This window comes from Zonotrichia leucophrys, chromosome 15 (assembly GCF_028769735.1).
Source record: "Zonotrichia leucophrys gambelii isolate GWCS_2022_RI chromosome 15, RI_Zleu_2.0, whole genome shotgun sequence".
Lineage (NCBI taxonomy): Eukaryota > Metazoa > Chordata > Aves > Passeriformes > Passerellidae > Zonotrichia > Zonotrichia leucophrys.
Genome location: NC_088185.1, coordinates 1,852,374 through 1,877,171, shown reverse-complemented (window position 1 = coordinate 1,877,171; position 24,798 = coordinate 1,852,374). Strand labels below are relative to the sequence as shown.

Sequence of the window (24,798 nt, the reverse complement as noted above, 5' to 3'; positions counted from 1 at the left end):
TGAAGGGGAAACTGAGGCACGGAGAGGTGTGCACACCTACTTGCAGTGCTGAAGAAAACCTCTTTCAGAGCCAGGCTTTCCTCACATTGTCCTAAATCTCTGATTTCCTTTGGGGCAAACCAAAGCAGTTTACTGCAGGTAACTGCAGAACCAGCTAGGTACAGACCCGTGCGGCCCAGCCGGGCTCTCTGCTCACCGGGGCGGAACAGCACAAACTCACCAGAAACAAAGTATTTGCACAGCCATCAGAACTTGCATCCTGGCCAACACAGCCCTGCTCCTTATCTCCCCACGAACCAGCCACGCTCCAGACACCCAGGCAGCAGCTCTGCCTCATCCAGACCTCCCAGAGAGGACAGACGGGTGGACAGCCCTTTCCCGTGCCACTCCACAGTCCCCACAGCTCTCACCCAACCTGACAAAGGCCCCTCTGGCCTGTCGGGAGCACCCAAGCCCTTGCTAGGAAACATCCCCAGCGCCCCATGCGGGCTGGGACAGAGCTCTCACCATTTTCAGTTTGTGCTGCTGTAGGATCTCGTCCAAGTTCTGCCTCTTCTTGTAGTTGAAGTAGAAGTTTTTGCACTGCGACACGGTCTTGGAGCCCACCATCCTGGCAATGGCCGACCAGTTCCGCCCATGCTCAAGGAGACCTGCAGGTGGGGGAGGCACAGAGCACAAAGGTTTGACACCAGAGGCACTCACACAAGGGCACCATTATCCACACAGGACGGGAAACCTCCGGGCAAGCCAAACTCCACAGGAACAATGTGCTCACCAGCACCTGTCTGAATGGCTTCTAGACCAGGGGATGACCTATGAGAGCCTGTTTTTCTTTCCAAAAGGGAAAAAGGCGCTGTGCTGACTGTCTCTGGAATAAAACACGTCCTGCAGCCGCGTCCCGGCAGTCACGAGGCCGAGCAGAGCTCCCTGTCCCTTGGGATGGCTGCAGCAGGTGCTGGCACGCCCAGGAGAACTTGGGACAGCTGCTCTCAGCCCTGAACATGAAGCAAAGGCTCTTCCCACCCCAGGGCACACAGCCCTGCCAGGGAAGGGAGGGAAGCCTGGCCAGGTGAGTGGCAGCATGCTGGCAGGGAAGCCCGGGTGATGTCCCTGGCTGGGAAGAGGTGTGCCAGGGGATTAGTGCTCATCACAGGCTCCTGAGCAAAAGCAGCTTCCCAGGTCAGGCATCACACCAAGGGCTGGCAATCCTGGCCAGATGGTGCCACCCGAGCGTGGGGCAAACCCAGCAGGGTGGAGGAGGATGAGGAGGAATAAAGAGACAGTCAGCACCCTGTTCTTGCCATCTCTGCAGGGGTATCTGGGCACCCCTGGCCCTGCAGATGGAGGCAGGAGTTACAACCACTGCCCAGGGATGGATGCAGTGGCACCTCAGGTTCCTGGAGGTGACCTGTGAAAGAACCACCCAGATTTTCTGGACATTTCTTTCTCACTGCCTGCAGTTATTCCTGGTCCTTTGTGTGGTGTCTTGTGGGGCTGGAGCTGCCACCAGCCTGTGGGACACTGCCAGCCTGGCTTGCTCCTGACTGCCCATGTGATGCCACTATCATGCCAACAGCTCCCTACCCCTTCCCTGCACCTTGTGAGGGCACAGGATGCAGAGCCTGTAAGTCCAGAGTTACTATACTGCCACAGAAAGGTAACGTCAAGATGAAAGCCAGCACGGAATGAACCTGCTAAGAACATCTTTCTTCTTTGCTGAGGGACTTTCTGCCCAGAGGCCACCAACCACAGAGCCCTGTGTGGCTGGGAGTGGGCACTGACCACTGGCTGCTCTGACACCACGGGGCTTGGGACATGGTGAGTCCCACACTGGGGCTCCTGGCACGGCTCTGTTCGTGCCTGGGAACATTGCAGCTGTGCCCCAGCCCGATGCCAGCCTCCTGCCAAGCTGCTGCCATGTGGCAGCCCAACCTCTGCTCCAACAACAAACCCCAGGGGATGGCTGATCTCAGCACAGCCACACACAGTCGGGCCCAAAGGAGCACCCCAGGATCTGCTCTGTGAGCCCGTGCAAGGGGAGGGCACGGCCTGGGGGCTGAGAGCATGGCTGCATTGAATAGATGGCACCATGTGCCCCCAGAGAGATGAAATCCCCTCCCTGCTTCCCAGGTCCTGGAGAAAACCAGCAGCACCCAGCACAGCAGGAGTTAACATCCAGCTGGTGCCTGTATCCTGCCCGTCCCAGCACCAGGCTTATCAAATTGCATGTACGAGGCATCACATGCACTGAGCACCAGAAAGGCCCTGGCAAGCCAAGAAACAAGTTTGAGCTTTAACTCTGCAGCTCCCAGCCTCGCTCAGCCAAACCCACGACCTCTGTCACCCTGCTGACGGGGGAGGGACTGCTTAAAAAAAATGATAAAAAAAAATCACATCCGGACACCAATCCTGAGGCAAAGAGTGGGGCAAGAGTCCTCCCCCTGCCGTTGCTGAGTGCCGCAGGGGAAAACAGGACAGTCCCCAGTGTCACAACCCATCCCCTCTGACACAACCCGCTGCTGCCTTCCAAAGCAAACAAGCAGCTCTGTCCCTCTGCTCATCAGCACACTGGCGGCCCAGCACCAAGCGCGGCAGCCGGGCCAAGGCTGATTGTGTGCCCCGGGCAAAGCTGAACACTGGCAGCGGTGGGGATGTGCCATGAGCACGGGTGCTCTGGCAGGAAGGATGCCAGAAGGCAGGAGCTGGCATGGCAGAGCTCATGGCTGGGGGGTGATGGATGGCAGCGTGAGCGGTCTCCAGCATGGTGTGACCTTTACTGGCCACAGGCAATGCCAGCTCCGGGCTGTCCTTCCCCCTGCCCAGGCTGGCTGTGCCCCTGCTCACCAGGACACTGCTGAAGGAGCTGCAGCAGGGCAGGTGGCCACTGCTTGGGAGGAGAGGAGGAGGAGGCTGCCTGCAGCCCCTGCCCGCGGGACCGGCAGAGAGCCCCGCCACTCTTCTACATGAAACCAGAGCGAAACAGCAACACCTGCTTCCCACGCTGTAGTTATCTGCACGCTCGGGAGGGACCAGCCGAGACACCCCGGTAAGCTCCGGGCTCGCCAGGCACCCCATGTCCATGAGCTGCTCCAGCAGAGCCACCCCTGGAGCCTGCTCCCCCTGCCCCGCACTCCCCGGCGCTCCAGCCCGGCACGGCAGCACCAGCGCTCGGTTCCTCATCGCAACTGAAACTATGACTAACCGAGTTATCAGATCCTCAGGAAGGCTGAGCTCCTCGGCTCGGGGCGGGGGCTCCGGACGCAGGCTCTGCCGCAGGCACGCAGCCACACACAACCTCGAGGTTAACCCCATCCTTCGGACCCCAACACCCGACTTACGTGCTCCGGCGGGCAGGGAGCACACCCGCAGTGTGCAGCGGGTGGGCTAGCAAGGACACGGCTCTCAGGGCACTTCTTCAAAGCCCCCCCGGGCACGGCAGCCCGCGGCAAAGCGCTGCGAGTGCTCCGCTCACACCCTCCCCACGCATTTCGCTTTCGCTCCCTCGCAGCAGCCGGAGACAGAGAAGAAAGCAAAGCCGGTTCCTTAAATCCTGGGGGCGAGAGGATTTCAGAGCCATGGGCGGCCGGGAGCGGCGAGCAAACGGGCACCGAGGCTGGAAACCAGGTCACAGGCGGCAGACTCCTGACCCCGATGGCAGAAGTTGGTGGGAACACATGCTCCGGCCCCAGCGCTCTTCCCTTCGGAGCGAACGGCGTTCTCCGCTCTCCTCCGCTCGCCCGCCGGAGCGTTCCAGCCGGCTGCAGCCGCGGTTGTTAAGGTGGATGGAAGAGCCGCCAGTATTTTCTCCCCTACCTCATCTCCTTGCTCAGCAGCTCGGGGCTATAGGGAGACTGTGCAGTTTCAGGAGATGCCCGACGTTGCCAAGAAATAATAATAATTAAAAAAAAAAAAAAAAAAAAAAAAAAAAAAGGCAGGAGAAAAGCGAAGGGGCGGGAGCGCGGCAGCTCCGCTCCTGCCAGCCCGGGGACGGGGAGCCGGTGCCGTCGGTATGTGGCGGAGCAGCGAGCAAGCTCTAATCTGTTCCTCTGGCTGACCCGGGGCTCGTTGCATCTGAATGTGACCTCTAGACAGAGCATTAATAACGAACGTGGCGCTGACCCAAGCTGACAAGGGGTGCGGCGCTTGGCACCCGCTCCCGCCCTCCCTCGCTCACTTTCTGTCTCCCTCGCTCTCGGCTGAATGTCAGCGGCAGGGGGAGGGATCCAGGAAAACAAAGCTTGGCTAATAGTTTTCTCCGCTCTCAAGTGAATCAAAGGCGCTTTTCTTTGGGGACGTGCGCGCCGGCGAGCCCAGTGCCGCACCGACGGGGTGCCCTGGCGCCCCGGGACACCTCGGGACACCGCGGCCCCTGCCCTGGCACAGCAGGGATGGACGCGGAGAGCTCTGGCACCGGGGTCGCCATGGGCACACCGGGGCCTCTGCTCCCGTACAGCAAGTGGAGGCTGGAAGGAAGAGGAGCTCGGAGAGCGGGGTTCCGTGCTCGGCATCTCGGGGAGCTGAGAAGAAACCCGGAGGGGCAGCGCGGCGGGCGAGGGCTGTGGGCTCGCAGCCCCTCGGTTCTCTGCAGCTCGGGGTTTTTACTAGAGATATTGCAAGGCGCTCCGGCACGGCTGCCCAGCTCCACCCTGGGCTTGGTGAGGGCGGGGAGAGCCCGTAAAAGGGTCCCTTAATGGGAGCTCGCGTGGATTAACAGAGCAAGGTTACAGGGGAAAAACTAAGTGATATCATTCCCTACGCCTGACGGTACCTGCTGTGATCCTCCAGTCCCTCCTGCGCCCACACACCCTCTTGGGAGCGAACATGGAGGCAGTTCTGGCTACGGCACCGCCAAAATGTGCCGCAATCCTGTTCTGGAGAAAGAGCAGCCCCACGGAGGCAGCGACACCACCCAAGGCATCCCGAAAGCCTGCTCTGCATCGCTTCCCCGCACTAACGCCGGGGGGCTTTGCAGAGGCTCAGAGAAGGTGAGTAACTCCTGCTGGGCCATGGATCAGTGGGTGGCAGAGCCAGGTGCACGCCAGGCTGCTGATGCTGTGCCAAGGGAAGCAGTGGGGATGGTGTGTGGGGTGAGCCCACATCCCCAAAGGCGCTGGGGTGCTGCCAGAGGGACCATGGCACAGGCAGCCAGCTCGGTGTGCTCTTGCCACTGTGGTGGATGATGCCCTTCCTTCCATCCTTCAGGTGATGCTGCCCTGAGCACACCAACCTGCTGTGCTCCCAGTGGACCTCTCATTTGGTGGCTGGACACAAGCACACCTCTGATGTGTCCTACAAGGGAGCTTGCAGCTGAACGTCCCAGCATCTTTCACACCCGTCATGCCACATCCCAACCAGCAAGGAGCTGGGATCTTGGACCAGCTCAGCTCTAGTGCAACGTCCCGTCTCTGCTGGGGGCTCTGGCTGGGGACCCTCGGCTCCCCAGTCTCCCCTTTGAAATGGGTAATTCCTATACCACTGCATCCACCTGCTGCAAAACCTTGAGCCCTGTGCCCTGATTGGACCTGCCTGGTTTTACCACTCCTGCCACAACCTTTCTTTTTTGCTGTGTCCCATCCTTTGACACAAGGGCACAGGAAGACCCCCTGGATGCCTGCTCCTGGAGATGTGCCATCCCCGCTGGTCCAGCATGGCAGTGAGTACACACGGAGCAGCCACTGCTGGCAGGCCCAGCTCTCTTCTTTCACCTGGTTCAGATACTATTCCCGCTCCCTTATTGTTGAAAAAATAATACTCAAAATTAAAATGTAGGCAGCAAATTATAGTAATTACCCAGCAGTTCCTCCTGACAGGCCTTTTGTATTCCATTCACTGACACTCACTAAGCAAATCCTCGCAGTTTGCTCCTACACACTCGGGAAACGTTCAACCAATGGTGGCACAAAGTGCAGCTCTGGGGGCACGGCGGGCACAGGCACGGTCCTGGGGGTGACACCTTGGCTCAAAGACAGCCAAGCACCAGCCTGGGATGGCAGAGATGGGACTGCAGTCAACTACAGCCTCACTCAGGGCAAATGCGGCTAATTTAAGCCCTGGACACAGCTGTGCCCTCATGGCACCCAATCTGCCCTATCCAAATAATTTTTACCACGTTGCTTTGCACAGAGTTCATGACAAACACCAGGCACCCACGGCACTCTGGCTGTGCACACTGGGATGGCCAGGCTGGGCTCTCCTTGCTCTGGGCTGCCCTTGCACCCTGCCTGGACACAGGACACCTGAGTGGGAGACCCCAAGGCACAGCCCACCCCAAGGCCACCAGAAGGACAACGTGCAGTGACGGACACGGACAGCAAACCAGTTTCTCAGCCCACTTTTACTACTATCAGCAGGTTTTTACAGCTGTAAATACCTCTGATGGGAGAAGGGAAGGTTCCAATATGAGCACTGGGGAGACAAAAGAAGGAAGATATGGAGCTGCCAGCTCACCAGCATCACCCAGCCAGCTCCTGCATTTCAGAGGTGATGCAAGGTGGCTGACTTTATTTTAGTTTTGTAAACAGAACGGGACTGGGGAAAAAATGGTTCAGGTCAGTCCAAAACTCAGATGAATTGTCGGCAGCACTGAAAATAAGCATTCAAAAGAGTGCCTTTGGTATCCAAGGGAATATTTTATATCTACCCAAAAGGAACTATATAGGAGTTTTCATGGGTTATTTAACTCTCTGTCATCAGTATTTTACAACCATGCCCAACCCTCCCCTGCCTCATCACCTGACTCCATCCCGTGTCCTCATTGTGGTAAAAGGCATAAAGAGCCCCAGGCTGGCTGTGCCCTGAGGACAAGGAGCACTGAGCCTGGGCAGGGCCTCAGCAAGAACCTGCCACTGGGACCTGCCTCTTTTCAAAGAACAAAACCACTTGTTAGACACCACGGGAAAACCCCGAGCCGGCGAGAACAGGTACCAGACTTTAAAGACTAACAAAGGTCATGTGGAAACCTCCCGGTTCATCGGGTTCAGCTCCAGGGCGGTGCGGCTGCCCCGCACCTCCGGCACCAGTGCTGGCACTGTGTGTAGGGGCTGGGGGGACAATAAACCCACCCACTGCTGAGGCTGGTGCTCAGCCACTGCCCAGACCCCCCTCCAGCCCACCCTGAGCTCCTGCCTGCGTGGGCTCATCCAGCAGGTCCCCCAAAGGCAGGAACTGCCTCAACATTGCCTTTTAAGGAGCAGCCCCATCCTGCTGCTGAATGCCTCTGCACCCTGCCCGGCAGCAAAGCCGTGGGTGCTGCTGCTTCCCGGCCTGGGAAGGGAAGGGGGAAATCCTCCAGCAACTCCGGGTAAATCCAAACCTCCTGCTTTAGGGATCACAGCAATGGTGCAAGGAAATAGTATCACAAAAACACATTCCCCCATCGTTATCCCAATCTCTGCACATTTTGACAGACTACTGAATCGAAGTTCATTGCATAATGAAAGTGTCATTAAGCAAGAACTTTCCTCTTGCTGGGTTTTTGTTCCCCTATTTAAGTTTAGTAACACGGTACTCCCCTTCATTGTCTCCCCCGGCAGACACAATCCTGCCTTCTTCTGATTGGAAACTCCCTGTGCAGCTCTGTGACTCTGGAGGAAAGCAGGCAGCTCAGCTGCCTCTCTGTCCCAGGGCTGTTTTCTCTCACCTCCCTGAACACAAATGACATGCACTTTCATGCCCCACACACGAAACCCCGGCATGGACAGCAGGGCCAGGCTGATCTGGTTGGCAAGTGCTAGGAGCAGAGGTCACCAACTGTCCCCTCAAGATGATGAGGAGACAGCAAGATTTGAGTCCCAGGGTGGTAGGGCTGACCTCCCCTGGGACTCACATCTCGCTGAACTCCCTAAACCAGCCAGCTATGGGCTCTCACTGGTACCAGTATGGAGGAGGGTGCCTTGGGTAGCTGAGTCCTTATGGTGAGGAGGACTGTGCCTGTGTGTGAGCCCAGCCTGAGCAGGCCACCGCCCCCTCTGCCCCTGCCCAGCCGTGCTGGCAGCAGCTCTGCCACCGCCTCCTGCAGCCTCTGAGGTTACCTCCGGAGTTTCAGTTGCTGTGAGTCGGAAACCCCCAGCACGCAGGTCCCTGGAAATGCCAGACGCAGCCAGTTCGAAGCATTAAAGCGGCTGCTTCCTGGCAGAGGGGAATTTGGCTTTTCTGTAGAAGTCTGGTGTTGCAATCTCAGTTTCCCAGGTTGTAACGAAGGGAGAAACAATCAGCCATTGGGCTTTACACCAGCAAATCTCCCTGCCTCCTCCTGGCCCCTGGGCTGGAATAGTGCTGCATGCTCCCACGCTTCATCCTTCCTTCACACAGGCTTTGGCAGCTGGTGCTGAGACTCCTTAAGCGCACCTCCGCCATCCAGCATAAAACAACAAGAGGCACTTTTTAACAACCAGATGCTGATCTCCAAAATAAAGCAGTGCTCGGAAAATATCCCTCCAACGACCCTCCCCTGCCAGCATCTGCTCACCCCATTACCTGGCCCCAGGCCAGTTTCCTTGATTAAAGTCTATCTATTAAGTTTTGTGACTATAGAGAGCCCTGTTCAGCAATGCACAGGATTGGCACTGGGTTGTAAAAGAGGGTTGGAACAGCTTAAAGGCGAGCGAGCCAAACACTTTGGGATATTCACAGGCAAAGTAATCCAAGTCCACAGCTCCCAGCGGCACCTGGGCAGCCGGCGCTCCAGAACGTGCAATCACCATCCCAGCAGCAGGTGCATTCTCCAAGCTGAGCCGAACCTGCTAACACGCCTATTTGCCTTTGCCATCCCTGAACAGCACTCATTTCCATTTTAATTTCCCATTTACAATCCTCTCCGGGCCAGGAGAGTCGGCAGCAACGCAAGCGGGATGCACGGGCTGGGGACGCGAGCTCGACAGCCCATCAACAGGACGTGACTTTGGCAAAAAATTAAAGCAGTGAAAGGGCTGGCGCAGGAGCGGCACGAGGAGGGGAAGTGGCAAGAAGGGCTGTGCTACACTCAGCACTTTTTAAAAACGGTCTCAGCAAAGGCTCTGAATCAGCTCCAGGATGTAAAGTCACCGCACGCTGCCCTGGCTCTTGAGAGCTCCCCAACATGTGCCTGCAGAGTGCTGGGGTTCACTGTCCTCTCCCTGAATCCCAAAGCTGTGAACACAGGCAGACACTCTGTGTGTGCTTTGAACAGATCACACCAAGGCCACAAAGCAACTACACCCCATGCTAGAGGCACCAGCAGCTCCAACACTGCAATGGACAACGCGCCTTCCCCATTTCCTACAGCCAGCTCCTGCCTTGGGGCACACACACGGCTCCCGCCACAGCCCAGGCACCCCTGGTGCTGGCACAGCTCCTGGGGCTGGACAAGCTGAGCACACTCCCTGCACCATTCCCTGCCTTCCCCACACCCTCCCTGAGGCGCGCTGGGAACAAACCAACAGCAGGACAGGCAGGATCCAGCCCCACAGCTCAGGATCCACCACACTGCACCAAAGCCAGCACTCAGATTCTTTCCATCCCCAGTTGCTGGATTAGCTCCAGCACAGCCGATAAAAGAAAGAAAATGAGTGTCTCACCTTTTTTAGCTGTCTCCATCTCCTCTTCAGTCCAGCGAGAGCTTTCATTCATTTCCAGGGAAGCTGGGAAGGAAGAAGGAAAGAGAGCAGTCAGCTGTGAGCAGGAGCCAGCAAGCCCAGTGAGCTCAGAGGAGGTGTTCCAACACCCAAACCCTGTCCCATGCCCCGTCCCCTGGAGGCATGACAAAACCCCAAGCAGTGCAGAAGTGCTCCCACAAGAAAGGCTGTCATAGTGCAGGCTCGTTAGGCTTTCCCAGGCCACAGCACCCCATGCACAACATCCCCTCGGGATGCACCTGAGTGATGCAAAACCTCCACTTTGGGCCTGGAAGCAAAGCCAGATGGCTTGAGAGTGGCAGCAGAATTGCTGCTGATGGTGGCACGCACCCTGGCCCAACAACAGGTACCTAAGATGGAGCTGGCTGGGGCTGTGTGCTTTGGAGGAGGCAGACGCAGGGTGGGACCGTCAGAGACGGAGAAACAGCGTCACCTCAGCGGTGACTTTGGCCGACTGCATCTGTCAGGGCTGGCCACTGACAGCACAAGGGTGTTGGCTGTGTGACCACGGGCTCCCTCTGTGCCACCCCTGGGCTCTGGGATAGCACCTCCGAGCCACTGCCAGCAACAGTGGGGGCCTATCGGGAGCAGTGCCCATTGAAGGGGACATGCTGCTCCAGCCAGGAGGCTGGCAGGGGTGTCAGCATCTCTCCCAAAATCCAAGCAGGTGCTGGGGACACCAAGGTCCTGTATAAAGCCTTCACTATGCACCAGTCCTGCTGGCAGCCTGGCACAGAGCAAACCCTACAATAACAAACTGGGGTGTGAGTCAGAGACAAAAAACAACTCGGTAAGGAAACAGATTTCCGGCTCAGGCTGCCAAGGGGTTATTACTCTAAACAACAGGCAAAGCATTATTTCAACAGTGATGAGAGATGTTTTGACAGTGTCCTTTCAAAATGGAAAACAGGCTGATAGGTTCAGGATAAAGAATGCAGGCAAGGAGAGAAAGAAGGATCTTCGAAGAAGCTCTATAAGAAGCTGAGACCCTGTGGGAGGACAGCGTGAGTTCCAATGCCCACAGCAGTGGGCAGAAGAATCTCCTTCAGAGCTGGCTGAGCACGACTGCAGGTGTCACCTCCCGGAAGACAGCACAGGTCACTGCCTCCCCCAGAACCGTGCTGCCCCTGGGAAACCAGCCAAGAGGGAGGGAAACTGATACCTCACTGCTTCCCCCTGGCAGCAGGCACGGCCAGGGCCACAGCGCTCGTTTACGTAAAAGCCAGTGTCCCCAACGCCGTGCAGGCCCTTGGCTCAGCTGGTGATGGCTGTTATTGTATGGTACAGAAATGTCACAGGAATGGCCCGTTTGGTTTGATTAATGGCATCGCCTGAGGTTGCGCAGTTATGAAACAGATGCCCACGGGGAGCTCCGGCACGCTGCAGTTAAACCACAATACGGTTTTGTGCTGGTTTTTAATGTTCAATTGGTATTTAAAATGCAATAACTTTCTTAGCCAACCTAAATTAAAGCGCTATTGGAGAGACATAAAGTGAAATCAATTGCTCAGATATGTCACTGGAATTGATCCATTCCTTTTTCCCAATTTAACATGGTCTAAAGGCTTTCCTCTGTGTTTGCAGTGAAGTTTATCAAGGACTCTGAGATATCAGGATAAAAAATCCCATCTAAGTTACTGGCATTATCTGCTGCTTCTCTGCAGCGCTGCTGAACAAGTTGGAGGGAGAGAGCAGGGCTCTGTTGTGCTGGGGACTATTTATATCGCCTGTATGAAAACAGAGCGCTCGCAATCAAGGCTTCAGCCAGTTGTCAGCAGAGAACAGGGAGGCGAAACACCTCCGCGTGATTTATGGCACATGGAACAGCACAAGCCAGAAACTGCAGAGCAAGGGATCCGAGAGGAGTCACCCTGCTTTTATTTTTACCTGCCTTAGGTAGCACAGCAATAATTCTGTACTTTGACAGAGTAGAATATATAGGAATATCAGCCAAATTCCTTGATGCATTGGCTTCTGCAAGTCAATACATGAGCCTGCTCCCTGGGGTGGCAACTAGTGATGCTGCAGGTGCCAGAGGCAGATGTGCCCAGTGTGGGGCTGTGCATGCTGCCATGAATTCCCATCTACCCAAGGCCAGCATGGCAGGGCTATGGCCACACTGTGGGCTGGTGTAGTGCCTGGATGCCACGGTACAGGCATGGATGGAAATGGACCGGCCCAATGCCCAAGGCCAAGGAGGAGCAGATCCCACAGGGTGCAGCTGCTCAGGCTCCAGACAAATTTGAAAACAGAGCAGGTAGGAGAAGTAGCAGAGACCCAGAAGGGCAGAGCAGGGTCCCATGCAGACGTTGAGGGGACTGGGAAGCTGAAGGAGCTGCAAAGGGAATCAGCTCCAAGTGCAGGAGGGACAAAACTTTGCCAAAGCACTGCTAAAACTGAAGGCTTCCCTTTTTCTGTTTTGCAACACTTTCCCTCTGAGGCCATAAAACGCACGAACACTCAGCCAGGAAAGCCTGGGCTTGCAAATGCCCCCACTTATTCTGGTGAACCACACTGAGCAATCCACGTGACAGAGACAAACATCACTGCTACTCCCCAGAAAGAAGCATTTCACAAAGGATTTCCCTCTTCTGCGAGCGGGGAGCAGAGCAGGCTGACATCCCATCCCAGCCCAATGGACACCCCAAAAGCCCAGCCCAGGGCAGGGTGCCCTCGTGCCCTGGCACGTACCCAGCTCGGCGCTCTGCTGTGGCGTGGCTGCCTCCTCGTTGTTGGCCTCGTTGGCCATGGAGCGGGTGATGCGGCCCTTGCGCCGGCCCTGGCTGTTGGCGGTTTTGCGGCCCTTGGACGTGACCGTTTCCTTCTCATCGTTGTCTTCTCCGGACGTGTCGTCGTTCTTGTCCCTGCAAAAACAGGGAGAGAAGGGAAAAAAAATAAAATGTTGTTTGGTTGGTCTGATTTTTAGGTCAAGCAATTATTTCTCTGCACGTGTCTGGGGATTTTTCTTTTTGTTGTTGGTTTTTTAGGGGGGCAGGTCTGCAGTTTTTTTGCAGACGCAGGCTCTTTTCCTGGCTGGGATTGGCAGTGGGGTGATTTGTGGTGGGGTTTTCTTTCTGCAGCTGGCTGCAGCTCCACCACCAAGTGCACGCAGAGACCTGACGGAGACAGGTTTAATACCAGACCATTCAAATTCATCCCTGCCTCCTCCTCATTTATCTTCCTGAAAGGGACCTGCTGGTAAATGTCTTTGCAGCCTAGATATAATGAAGCCAGATGTTCTTTTAAAGCAAGCATTAAGCCCATTACAGATAGCGAGCGGTCTGCGTGCCAACCTTCCCCTGCCACGGCGCTGATGCTCGGTGTGAGGGAGGCAGGGCTGGCTGGAGCTCTGCATCTGGGAGTGCTCACGGTGACATCAATAACACCAAAGGTGAAATGCTGTGCTCTGCTGCCCCCGGATTGCTCCTCCGGCTCCCAGAGGCTCTCGTAACAACAGAACAAGCTGGAGGATCACAGGAGCTTTGCAGATTGATTGGGTTGATATAAAAAACCCCCATATCGTGTTGCTTTCCCAGTTTGGGAGCAGCAGGAAGAGGAATGAGGAGGAGGATCTGCCTTTCCCTCCCTGCAGAGGAGGTGAGTGGGCACACACAGTCCTGCACGGGGTCAGGCAGCCTGGACTGCGCTGCATCCCATCACCACATCCCACCAGTGCACCCCAGCCCACTGGAGCCAGGCAGGGAGGGCTGTCCTTACTTTGTCAGTTCTTCTTTGTCATTTTCTGCTTCCTGCTTGTCTTCCTCCTTCTCTCCCTCCTTCTCTTTTTCTTTCTCTTTTTCATCTTTCTCCTCTTGGCTGCTCCGGGGCATTTGCTGCTGCTGCAAAACAAAGGACATAAAATAAACCAAGCCCTCACTGCTGAGGCGGACACAGGGCAGCACCTGGGCCAACCCAAACAAGTGCTGTGAAACAATGCTGGGGGCAAGTGGCCAAGAGGAAAGAGCTGCAGGCAGAGGGTGCAGGCAGGGCACTGCTGGAGGCCACAGGGGCTGAGATCTCCTTTCCAGGGGGATCAGAGGTAGCTCAGGATCAGGCAGGGCAGCTGCACTCTGGCTCCTATTCTAGGCAGTGGGACAGCCCCAGCTGCTCCCCTGGGGGCAGGCAACAAGCAAGGATCTGATGTGGGGGTAAAGCAGGGAGGTGAGAACTACCCTCCTGCTCTGGCTAGGTGATTTGCAGCCAGTGGATGCATTTTGCTGGAGCATGAAGGAGACAGGGCACCAGTGACACCCCGAGGCTCAGCAATACCAACACTCCTGATCTTTTCCCAAGTGTCTGACCCAGCCCATGGGGAATGTTTGTGACTGTGTAGCACCAAGCAGGGAAGGTGCCCTCTCTGCCCTCTCTTTAGCACCTGGCACCTTCAGCAGAGCCCAACCACCCCAACGCCTCTGCTGCTGCTCAGGCCAAAGGCACTGTAGTACCCCAGGGAGGGACACAGGGATTATTATAGCTCTGGATTTTGTTTCAACAGCTGCAGGAAGGAGGTTGCTGGGGAGGCCTGGTTCCCCTGACCTCCCTTCCCTCTGGTGACCAGCAAACGAGAGGAGTTGAATAGAGAAGTAGAAATTAGAGACGGAAATGATTTATTAAACCATCCTGCTCCTGGCTAATGCAAGGCTGCCTGCTCCAGGAAACCCACCCGGGCTCACCCAGCCCCTGCCCAGCCTGCAGGGCTTCCACCACCCCCTTGGGAAAGGGTTTGGTGATGTAATGGGCAGTAAAATGGCCTTAACATGGATTTATCAGCAGAAGGTGGCTGGTCTGGCTGGCACGCAGCCATACAGCAAGTACTGATGAGGTGTCCTCACATCCCCAGAGCCAGCAGGGCTGGCCTGGTCCCACTGCAGAACTGGGAGGCTGCTTCAAACATGGGCAAACCCAGCAGCAGCACTGGGTACAAGCAGAGCTCTTATACCCCATGGGCCGGTGCTAAAATCAGAACCATGGAGCTGTCAAATGGAGCAGTTTAACGAGAAAACTGCTGATTCCTTCAGGCCCTGGTTGAACAAACTCCTTAAAACCCATGCACAGCCATCACTGAAACCCCAGTGACTTTCAGTTCCTCCTTGTACAGGGGGAGGCAGCTGTGCCATCGGGACCCTGGCACGCCTGGGCAGCCCCTGGAGCAGCTCTGCACACGTGCAGAACACAACTGCAATGCATCAGCTCACACCCCTGCTGCTCTGGGAATTGCTCCGTGGGATGTCAGGCTGGGAGGTCCCAGGGGAGAGGGAGTCAGGAAACAGTTGGGATGAGCACTCGGTTGCTTTTGAATTTCCAAAGTCCACAGATCACTAAGGCCTGGGGAACAGGCTGTCTCATGCAGCAAGTGAGCAAGGGAAGTGTCATCCCCATTACTGGGCACTGCCCTGTCAGCCCCAAACTGGGGGAGAAGGAGGGCAGGGGACAAGTTGGAACAGAAGGTGGGGAAGCCTGCACTGGCTGCAGAGGGGCAAAGGGCATCCATCATGTGCACTTCCCTGAACTCTCTGACTCTGAGTCACTCCATGGTGAACCCTGAGCACGGGTTCAGCCCAGACTGACACCCCTGAGGTGAGGGCTGTGACCTCCAAGGGCTGGGCAGGCAGCAGGACAGGCTCTGCCCAGCCCTGGCCATCATCACCCACCTTACCAAAGGCTTTGGCAAGGGAGGGGGAGCCCACATGAGTTTCCCAGTATTTCTTCCACCCAATTGAAAATATTTTCTTTTGAGGGATGGGGGAAATCCTGCACCCCAGAAATCCCAGCTCTCCTTCAGATTTAAACCCAGCTGTGACCACACAAGTACCTGTCCCAGCTTCAGGCTGGGGTGAGCATCAAAGAAAGGTTCAACATCACCCTATCCTGTCTCTATACTTGTCTGAACTAGGGGGCTGCCAGCCTGGGCAGCCATCACAGCTTTTCCCCATGGAATGGCAGTGATGCCAAGGAGCTCCCTCTACCAGCCTGCAAACACAGGGAGAGATGAGAGTGGCCTTGGTGGCTCATGCAGCAACACAGGTGCTCCCCTGCAGAGACATCTGCCAAGCTTTGGCATGATCAGGATGGGCAAACCCCACTGGGCTGGCTTCAGTGGGCCACTGCACATCCCTCTCCTCCTGAACGTTTCAAGCCCAGCCTGGTAGGACATCAAATCAAGGTTCCTCCCAGTGCAGAGGCACATCTCAATCCAAGGTTGCCCTCTAGTGATTGCCCTGCTCTGGCCACGGCCGGGTGCCCGATGCCAGGAGCGAGAGCCAGGTGGGAAAAGCACCCTGCACCCAGCAGGACAGACAGGACAGGTCTCACCTGTCAGCCAGGTGAAATACGTGAAATGGACAGCAGCATCATCACCATCAGGCCATGGTGGGAAAACTGACCCAGCTCCACCCAAAGCTGTGCTCATGTCCTCATCTGAGGGAAGGCTCCCAGCCAAATGCTGATCTGAACCCTGGCAAGCCCACAGCGATGGCTTATCTCCTGTACTGGAGCTTGGCTGCAGAGCAGGGCACCTGCCAAACGCCCCAGGAAACGCCTCTGCTCATGAACGTCCCCCTTACATCACGCCAGGGGTACCTGCTGGGCTGGAAGCTGTGGGGCTGCACCGAGCACCCAGCCCTGGGTGGGGAGCAGGGACCCCGGGGTGCTGAACGGAGCCATTTCAGAGCTCAGCCACAAACGGCACACACAGACAGAACCATCCCCAGTGATGGACCACGGCAGCTGCCCCAGCCCATCCTCGCCCTGTGCTCCACCCCAAACTGGCCCTGGAGCCGGGCCATGCCATGGCACAGCGGTGGGAAGGCAGCACCGGGAGCCCCCGGGCCGGCCGCTCCCCGCTCCCGGCGCTGCCCCCGCCGTGTGTGGGGAGGCTATTCTTAGTGCTGGACACGGACCAGCTCGGGATGATTCAAGGGACGGGACGCCATCCCAAAGCGTGACGGGCCAGGAAATGCTTCCCCAATTACCAGCTGATGTTTCCCTGTGATTCACACCGCCCAGGCTAGAGGTGGACTGGCAGGTGGGTCAGCCCTCAGCGGAACCCCCAAAGGCCGGCACCAAAACTGCCCAGCTCCCGGCTAGCTCAAACTTAAACCTCTCTCCACCTACATCTCTGCCACCCTGGGGATGAGGCACGCCGCTTCCCAGAGGTAAACCAGGTACGTGCTGCCCCCCTTGCACAAGAGAGCCAAGGGATGTGCCCGAGGCCAGGGAAGATGCCTGTGGCAGAGGGCAGGGCTGGCCCTCCCTCCCAGGTCAGACGCTCTAAGCCCGGACCGCCCTTCCTCCGCCTCAGCATCGCTGCTGCTTGTTTTTGCTGCCGACGCATCCTGTTTATTTAAAAAGGCCCCGGGACAAAATCGGACGCGGGACGCGTGAGCAGAGGCCGACCCTGCCCCGGCTCCGGGGGGACAGGCGGCCTCCCCCGCTCGCTGCGCTGCGGCCCGAGCCGCTCGGTAATTACAAACACCTGCTCACCTCTGCCCCGCGGTCCCGCCGGGCCCGGAGCAGCTGGGGCGGCGCAGAGCGCTGCCAGCTCTCCCGGGAACAGCGCGTCCCGGGCCCGGGGCCCGCCGCAGGCACGCATGGGCTCCCGCAGCGCCCGGCTCGGCCCGCCCGGCTCCTCCGGGCACGGCACCGCCAGCTCCGCCACCATAAAGCTCCGTCTCCAAGCGCACGTTCGGGGCACGGCGGCTTCCAGGTAGGAGCCGGACACGGACGGGCTGACCCTGCTGAGAACGGACCGACTTGCCGCGGGTCCTGACAGCGGGACGCGCCGGGAGAAAGCCCTGGCGAGGAAGAGGTGCAGCTCCTCCCACTCTGTTTACTTCCTCTGCCGAGGCACTGCCTGCTCCTGGAAGCGGGACGGAGGGCAGGAGGAGGTGGGGGAAGCAGCTCCCCACCTTGGCCCTCCCCAGCCCCGCCGGAGGCGCCCGAGCCGGTGGCACAGACACGGCGAAAGCGGCCAGAAAGCCCTCGGCAGGCGGCAGCGCCTCCGGAGCGCCCCGCTCGCACGCTCCCGGGAGCTCCGGCCCCTCATCGCCCCCAGTCCCCCGTCACTCACCTCCCCGCTCCCCGGCTCCCGCGAGCGGCCGGTCCCCGACAGCCCCATGGGCAGCTCCCGGCCCCTGCTCACCGCCCAGCCATCCGGGCGCGCTGTGCCTTACGTTCTCCGGCTCTGAAGGCTTCCTGACGATTTGCATAGTTAAGCCGTAAACTAACCACAACATTCCTCTTATGATTTTGCAATCTGCTGGAATAACGTGGTCGCTCTAAGTCGAGCGATGAATCATCATCTATAAACCACAGCTCTCGTCACCGGGGCTCTCAGTGCTGGCTGCAGCCTGCGTGATTAATCCGCCAGGATGCCAAGCTTAACCTACAGTGCAGGGCTATTTATTTTCCAAACTTGCAAGCCTCCGGAAAACGACGGCCGCTGCCTTCCCCATCCCCTTTGTGGCGAGATGCCCCAGGCTGTGGCAGGGGACCAGAAACAAGAGACCTCGCTTGTAGCCCGCAGGACATCCCAGCGTTAACCACTGGACTGTGCACCTTGCAACTGAGGCACCCATGCCCTCCCCCGGCTCCCCCTCACTCCTTGTGCCACAGCACCCTCAAAACATGCACCAAAACATCACTTTTGCCAGCAGGGATGAGTTCATCCCTGGCAGTCCAGTTCCTGAATCAGAACTACCAGCTCCTGCCACCCCATCTACATCACTTGCTGCTGGATTTGCTAGTGGAGAACCAGGTCATGGTGGTGGCACTGAGAGAGAGCCCAAGAGCCCCTGGGGCTGGCATCTTCTCCCTCCCACACCAGGTTTCAAAGGTTTCAAAGCCAGACCGGCTGCATGGGGGATGCCATTTGGTTGCCAGCAGATGCATCACGTCCCCTGCCATCATTACAGTGCCCTGGGCTCTTACAGGAGATGGAACCACCAGCTCCTGTTTGTCCCTTAAATCAGTGGGGAGCGAGCCTGTGCACCCTGGTGCAGAGGGAGCTGTGCATGCCAGCCTGAGCTGCAAGGCACATGGTTTTGGTGCCACTCAAGCTCGTTCCCAGCTACTGCAGGCAGCGAGCTCCGGGTTTTGTTTAAAGCGGCTCTGCACCCTTGCCACAGTCTCACTGCGGCAGCGCAGGGACTCGTGCCAACCCTCTCCCCGGCATGTCACACCAGAGTCTGCCTTGACAGGGACTTTGGAGGGAGCTGCATCCCACCAGCGTGAGCCCCATCCCCTCTGGCAGCTGGGAGCACCCACTCGGCTGTGCCGCCTCTCCCACGTGCAGGGCACCAGCTCTTCACTCCTCCGGCGTGTGACTTCAGATCAATGGCATTTATGATGTTCTCTGGGGCACTCAGCTGCAGAGCAGGCTCAGGCCAAGGTCATTGCACGCAATCAGGGAGTTGCAAATTAAAACCAGCTCAAGATAAGCTGAAGACAAAAGGCCAATGCTAGGCTGGCCAAGAACGCCTGGGGTTTGCTTTGCTGCTTCTCCAGGAGCCCCAGCACAGCTGCCATGGCCGTGGGCACACATGGGTGCCTGATGGCATCACCCTGAACATCCCACGGGGTCCAGAACTGGCACCATGGGGCAGGATGCTCCATGCTCTGTGCAGCACAGCCAGCAGGACTTGGCACTTGGCTCTTACCCCCATCCCCAGCCCCACAGATTCTCTGCAGGGCATCTTTGCCGGGAATAGGGCTGCCTATTCCTGTCCTCTCTCTGCCACCTATATCTGTTGTTCCACCTGCTTTCAATCTCTGCCCCTGGCAGGTCACCTCAGTGAGAGCCAGGGCAGGGACTTGGCCACAGAGCACCCTCAGCACCAGCCTCCCTGTTAGCCACCACGCTGCCCAGGCACCCCAAGTGCCCATGGAGTTTCCTTCCTTGCCAGTGCCACAGCAGAGGTAGAAGCACCCACCTCTGAGGTTTGATACTGCACAGCCACTGCAAGCACTGCTCCCCACATATCCCCACCACCTCGCGAGGCAGGCTGGACACACAGCTCAGGATGGATGGCTCAAAAATACATTTGTGTGTCATGACACCGACTGGCAGGGCCTGGAGCCCCTGCTGCAGTGGTCTGGAAGGCCTCAGGGCTGGCTGCCACCCACGGCCACGCAGCCTGGCTTCTCACGGCCGCGCGCGGCACCCTCCGCTCCTGGGAGAAACCACAAAGCAAAACAAGCCCTGCCAAAACAACAACGAGGGGAAGAGGAATGTCTGCCGGCAACACAGCTTTGATTGCTTGTGTCCCAGGGCTGGGTTTGATGCTGTTGGCTGTGGAAGCAAGTCAAAAAAAAAAAAAAAAAAAATCAAAGGGCCAGGCTCGGATTTCATAAGAATGATAGAGAGCGTGGGGATCACTCGGTGCGGCTCACACTGTGACAGCTCTGAGCTGGGCTGCTCCTCTAGCAGCAAACAGCCACCTCTGCAACACAGTCAGCACATGGCAGGGATGGAGAACACCGAGGCTGTGCCCACCCAGGGTCCCAGGAGACGTGGACAGGCCCTGTGCACACTCACCAGCACAGCACAGGCCACAAAATACAGCCAGTGACAGCAGGAAAGCGCTCACAGCTGCAGCCAGGCTGCCCTGCCATGCCATGGCAAAGCCCTGTGCCATCTCCCAGGCTGCTGGCCCTGGAGCAAGCAGGGTCCTGGGGGCATGCAGCACGTCAGGGGCAAGGAGAGGGGCTGGCAACAGGACTGGAGTCATGCTGGACCCTGCATCACTTGGCAGGCCACAGGACAAGCATGTCCGGGTGCACTCACCCGAGTGTGGGCTCATCTTGGGCAGCACTGGGAGCCTGCTGGGCACTGGAACCGTCCAGGCAGGGCCCTGTGTGGTACAGCCCAGCACCACTGGGACTGCTGCCCTCCCACCACTCACTCTGTGATACCACAGAAGCACTGAAGTGATTTTTACAGGACCCTGCTCACCAGATCCTTCCTTGCACCACTGAGGGCTTTTCCATAAGAGGAAATGTTTCTTTTCTGGGTCGCTGCTGAGTTTTTAAAAAAGTGATTTGATTGCTTGTGAAGGGAAAAATGACCCGAAGGGAAGAGAGAGCAGAGTGTTTGGAAGCAGTGGAGATGAGCCCCGCTCTGTCCCAGGCAGGGAACACGTGTTTTCTCTTCCCTGTGGTTTGCCTTGCCCTGCTCCCCCCTGCTCACAGCCCCCCAGCCACACGCCGACCCCTCTCCAAGCCCTGCCAACACAGGAAGGTGCCAGGTCAGCAGTTTGTGGGATGCAGAGCAGCATCCACACACACCACAAATAACCAGGGGCAAAGCAAGCCCTGTATCCTTGTAGAAACAGATTTCTGGGATTTTCAGCTGTGCCTGCTTCAGGAAGCAATTTAGCAATGACATGACCTATTTCCCATCCATTCCTAGTCAAACCAGGATCACAACAACAGCTAAAACAACTCATCCCAAAATCCAACCGCACTGAAGACGCTGCAGGTCCCTCACTGGGATCAGCAAAGCCCAGCCTGGACCCCAGACCCTGCCCCAGAAGTACTCACGTGGGCAGGGGTGTGGAGGAGCTCTCTCTGCGAGGATACATCCACCTGCTGCTGGAGAAACACCAGCCCAAACCTGGGGGCCAGCTGGAATGGGGTCACCTCACCCAAGTGACTCCTGTGTCACTGCTACCTGCAGATGTGATCAAGCAGCACAGAAGAGCCCAGCTGTGAGCGCCAAAGGGTCCATCAGCACCAGTGGCTGTGTGTCCCTGCCTGCTGATGCCTGTCCCTGCCCTGAGCCCACAACCCTCCCTGCTGTCCCTGCGCTGTCACCAGCCCACACGGGGACCTGGGGACCAAGCAGCCACCCTCCTGTGGCAACGCATCCTCTGATTCTTTTCCCAAATATGGCCATGTCACTCTCATTAAATCACCCCCAAAACTGCAGCTGGGATTTCAGGAATGCAAGTTTCCATTGTGTTTGCCCGACTGTGCTGCCTGGAGGGGTGGCAGGGCTGCAGGAAGGCTGCTGCACCCTTGTGAGGGGGGAACAGGCACAATGGACCTTATAGGACACACCTGGGGGAGCAACAGGAGTCCAGACTGAAAGAACAGGTGCCAAGGGGGGGTTACAGAATCAATCCTAACTCGAGCATCACTGTGTGTCACACCTCATCCACCTGCTGGGCAGGCATCCCAACATAAACCTCCCTGGTGGCCACAGGTTTAAAGAGTGACAGCCTGCACTGAGCACCCAGGGGACAAACGCTCTGTGAGATGTTTCCTCCTATGAGGCCACACTTGAGCAGGACCAGGACCACAGGGTCTGACCAAGTTCACTTCTCATGGATCCTGGAGCCTCAGTCTGATTTCCTGGGCCATCAGCAGCCCTGTCACACTGCAGATTTGTCCAGAAAACGAGCCAAATTCAAGCCCTTTTACATCCCAGCAGTGACATTCCACTGGCAGAAGATGAACCCATGCCCCAATACTGACATCCCTGGCATCATTCCCAACCAGGCAACCTCCCTCACAGACCGCCCCTGCTCATCCACAGATAATTTCAGTGCTGTTTTAGATACAACGCTCCAGTCAGCACAGCTTTAAGTGCCTGCAGAAAAATTTCTTGGTATTTGTGGCACAAAGTTTACTGGCCACATCCAGGGCTGTGTCTGTACGATGTGCTGCATGATTAAACCAGGGTTTTGTGACAAGTATATCCCTGAGTCTGGAAGAGAAGTTGTCAAACCCTTTATCACTAATGAGGAGCTGCTCCCTGGACTGATGAAGATCAAATGGTTCCCAGAAACAAGGATCATTCCTCTCATTAGCTGCTGTGGTTACCGGAGTGGGAGCACTTGCACAATTTACAGAGTTAGAACAGTTTGCTGAGCTCCGGATCTGATCCCTGGGGAGGGAGGAGAGGCACTGGCATGGCAAGGCTGGAGCAGGGCAGGAGATGTGCTCCAGCACTGGGGACAGGGTGCAGGGAGCCCTGGAGCCGTGGGCAGGCACTATCTGGAACCCCAAACCCTGCCAGCCCCTGCTAGTGCGACAGGGCTGCTGGTGGCCAGGGAAACCTGCTTGGCCAGGTTTTTCCTAATGCTCTGGGACCCATGTGATATCAAACCTGGCCAGATCCTGCTGGGACGGTGCTTCTGCCAAAAAAGTAAGCGGGCTGTTTATAAAAATCTGGGTTGGGGCTGTTTATCCTCGTTGGTGAGGGGAATGGTTTGTGTTTGGGGAGGGCGGGACAGACGGCGGGACGGATAATTTGATTTGGGTTTTGGCAGGGGATGGGGAAGAGGGTGGGCCTGGGAAAGGCTGTCGGGGCTGGCAGGGGACCGCAGGGGCCCGGCCAGGTCACACCGTGGGTCCCCGCCCTGCCGGCACGGCTCTGGCACCGCTCTCGGCGCGGAAGGGGGGTCGGGGCGGCTCCACTCCCCCGGGGCCGCGAGTGAGTCCTCGAAAGTGTCGGCACTGACACACGGCCTTTGGCCAGGGAACGTCTGACAGCGCTGCGAGGGGCTGGCGTCACGCTCTGTCCGGCGGCTGCGTCCCTGCACCGTGACTTCATCCCCTCTGAGTCATCCCCAGGGCGGGCAGGCGGCTCCTCCAGCCGCCCGTGGTCCTGCTGCGACAGACTGACCCTACCGACAGACTGACCCTACCGACAGACTGACCCTACCGACAGACTGACCCATCATCCCACTGCTGACAGACTGACCCTACCGACAGACTGACCCATGGTCCTGCTGCGACAGACTGACCCTACCGACAGACTGACCCTACCGACAGACTGACCCATGGTCCTGCTGTGACAGACTGACCCATCATCCCACTGCTGACAGACTGACCCTACCGACAGACTGACCCATGGTCCTGCTGCCGACAGACTGACCCATGGTCCTGCTGCCGACAGACTGACACTGCCGACAGACTGACCCTGCTGACAGACTGACCCTACCGACAGACTGACCCATCATCCCACTGCTGACAGACTGACCCTACCGACAGACTGACCCATCGTCCTCCTGCCGACAGACTGACCCATGGTCCTGCTGAGAGACTGACCCATTGACAGCTTTGCCCGGTGGAATGGTCGCCCAGCTGCCCATCACAGCAGTGTGTGGCAGATGATGGCTTTTGCCCCCCAAGGAATTCACTGGCAGGAAGCGTATCTGGCACGCTGCAGCTGCTCCGCTACCACAAGGGCAATGTTGCTCCAAAATCAATGCAAATCTACTCTGGAATAAAAAATCTCACACTCCAAATGGAATTATGTGGAAGTAGAGTCACTTTCCTTCCAGCCCGGTTTGAGCCCAACACTTGTGTTCCCACAGCTTCCCAAAGAATGAAGCACACGGTCAATTTCTGTGTCCCTGCTACAGAATTTCGAGGTTTCACAGAGACACTGAAATGCCCAGAAGAGTGACTGCCACAGGCCTGAGTTGTATGGACACATCAACACAAGGGTTTGTCATTACAAGCTCATGCAAATTTATGCCTATCACTGTACACTGACTATTGGATCAGACTATTTTACCATGGCACAAATTCTTTTTTTGTTTTTCAGTGTGAAACGACGAGGAAGCAATTTCTCTTCCTATCAATTCCCCCCCTCACAGGGTTATACTGCCTTTCCATACACAAACACAGGATTATTTTAGAAATATCTTAATCTCAGGAGCCTCAATATCACGCATCATGACCCATTGGATGTGGTACTTCCACTGAGCAGTGCCATGGAAGGCGGAGTGCTGGAGCATCCTGCTCGGAGTGGGCGGCTGCTCCGTTTTCTGACAAACTGGAAGTGGAATCATGTGAAGTCCCTGCTCTTGGCAGGAGATTTTTAGCAGTAAGTAGCAGCTTTATGAGGAATATCCTTTGCCAGGGGACCATCAGCCAGGGAGCAGTGGGATTCTTATTTTTTAATGGACTTTTAATAAGTAGGCCACAAAGATAGTCTTGACACAGAGAAGCTTTTTTCTCTGTGTAATTATCTCCCCTTCGCTCTCAAGCTCCCTGCAGCCTCCAACAGCAAATAAGACCACCAACCTCTGTGTGAGAAAAGGAGCAAGAAAGCAGCATAGAGCCACTTGAAATGCTCTTTGTAGCAGATCTCATCCGCTCTCCTCTCATCTGATACAAAAAACCAACCTCTCCTCCCCTCCTCTAAATTAATTAAAGCTCAGCTTTTGGTGTTTAA

At 57.1% G+C, this 24,798-nt stretch overlaps 1 protein-coding gene across 19 annotated transcripts in view; it reads right to left on the bottom strand.

Moving 5' to 3' along the window:
* NCOR2 (nuclear receptor corepressor 2) overlaps window positions 1-24,798 on the bottom strand; it is a 290,104-nt gene that overhangs the window by 43,200 nt on the left and 222,106 nt on the right. For 17 of the 19 annotated variants that reach the window (XM_064727114.1, XM_064727123.1, XM_064727125.1 and 14 more), the window contains 4 exons: window positions 13,329-13,450; window positions 12,303-12,475; window positions 9,555-9,617; window positions 508-650 (listed from right to left, as the gene is read on the bottom strand). In XM_064727114.1, coding sequence (XP_064583184.1) covers window positions 508-650; window positions 9,555-9,617; window positions 12,303-12,475; window positions 13,329-13,450 — 501 coding nt within the window. The remainder of the gene's footprint in view (window positions 1-507; window positions 651-9,554; window positions 9,618-12,302; window positions 12,476-13,328; window positions 13,451-24,798) is intronic. The other 2 variants (XM_064727117.1, XM_064727122.1) reach the window with 1 other exon arrangement.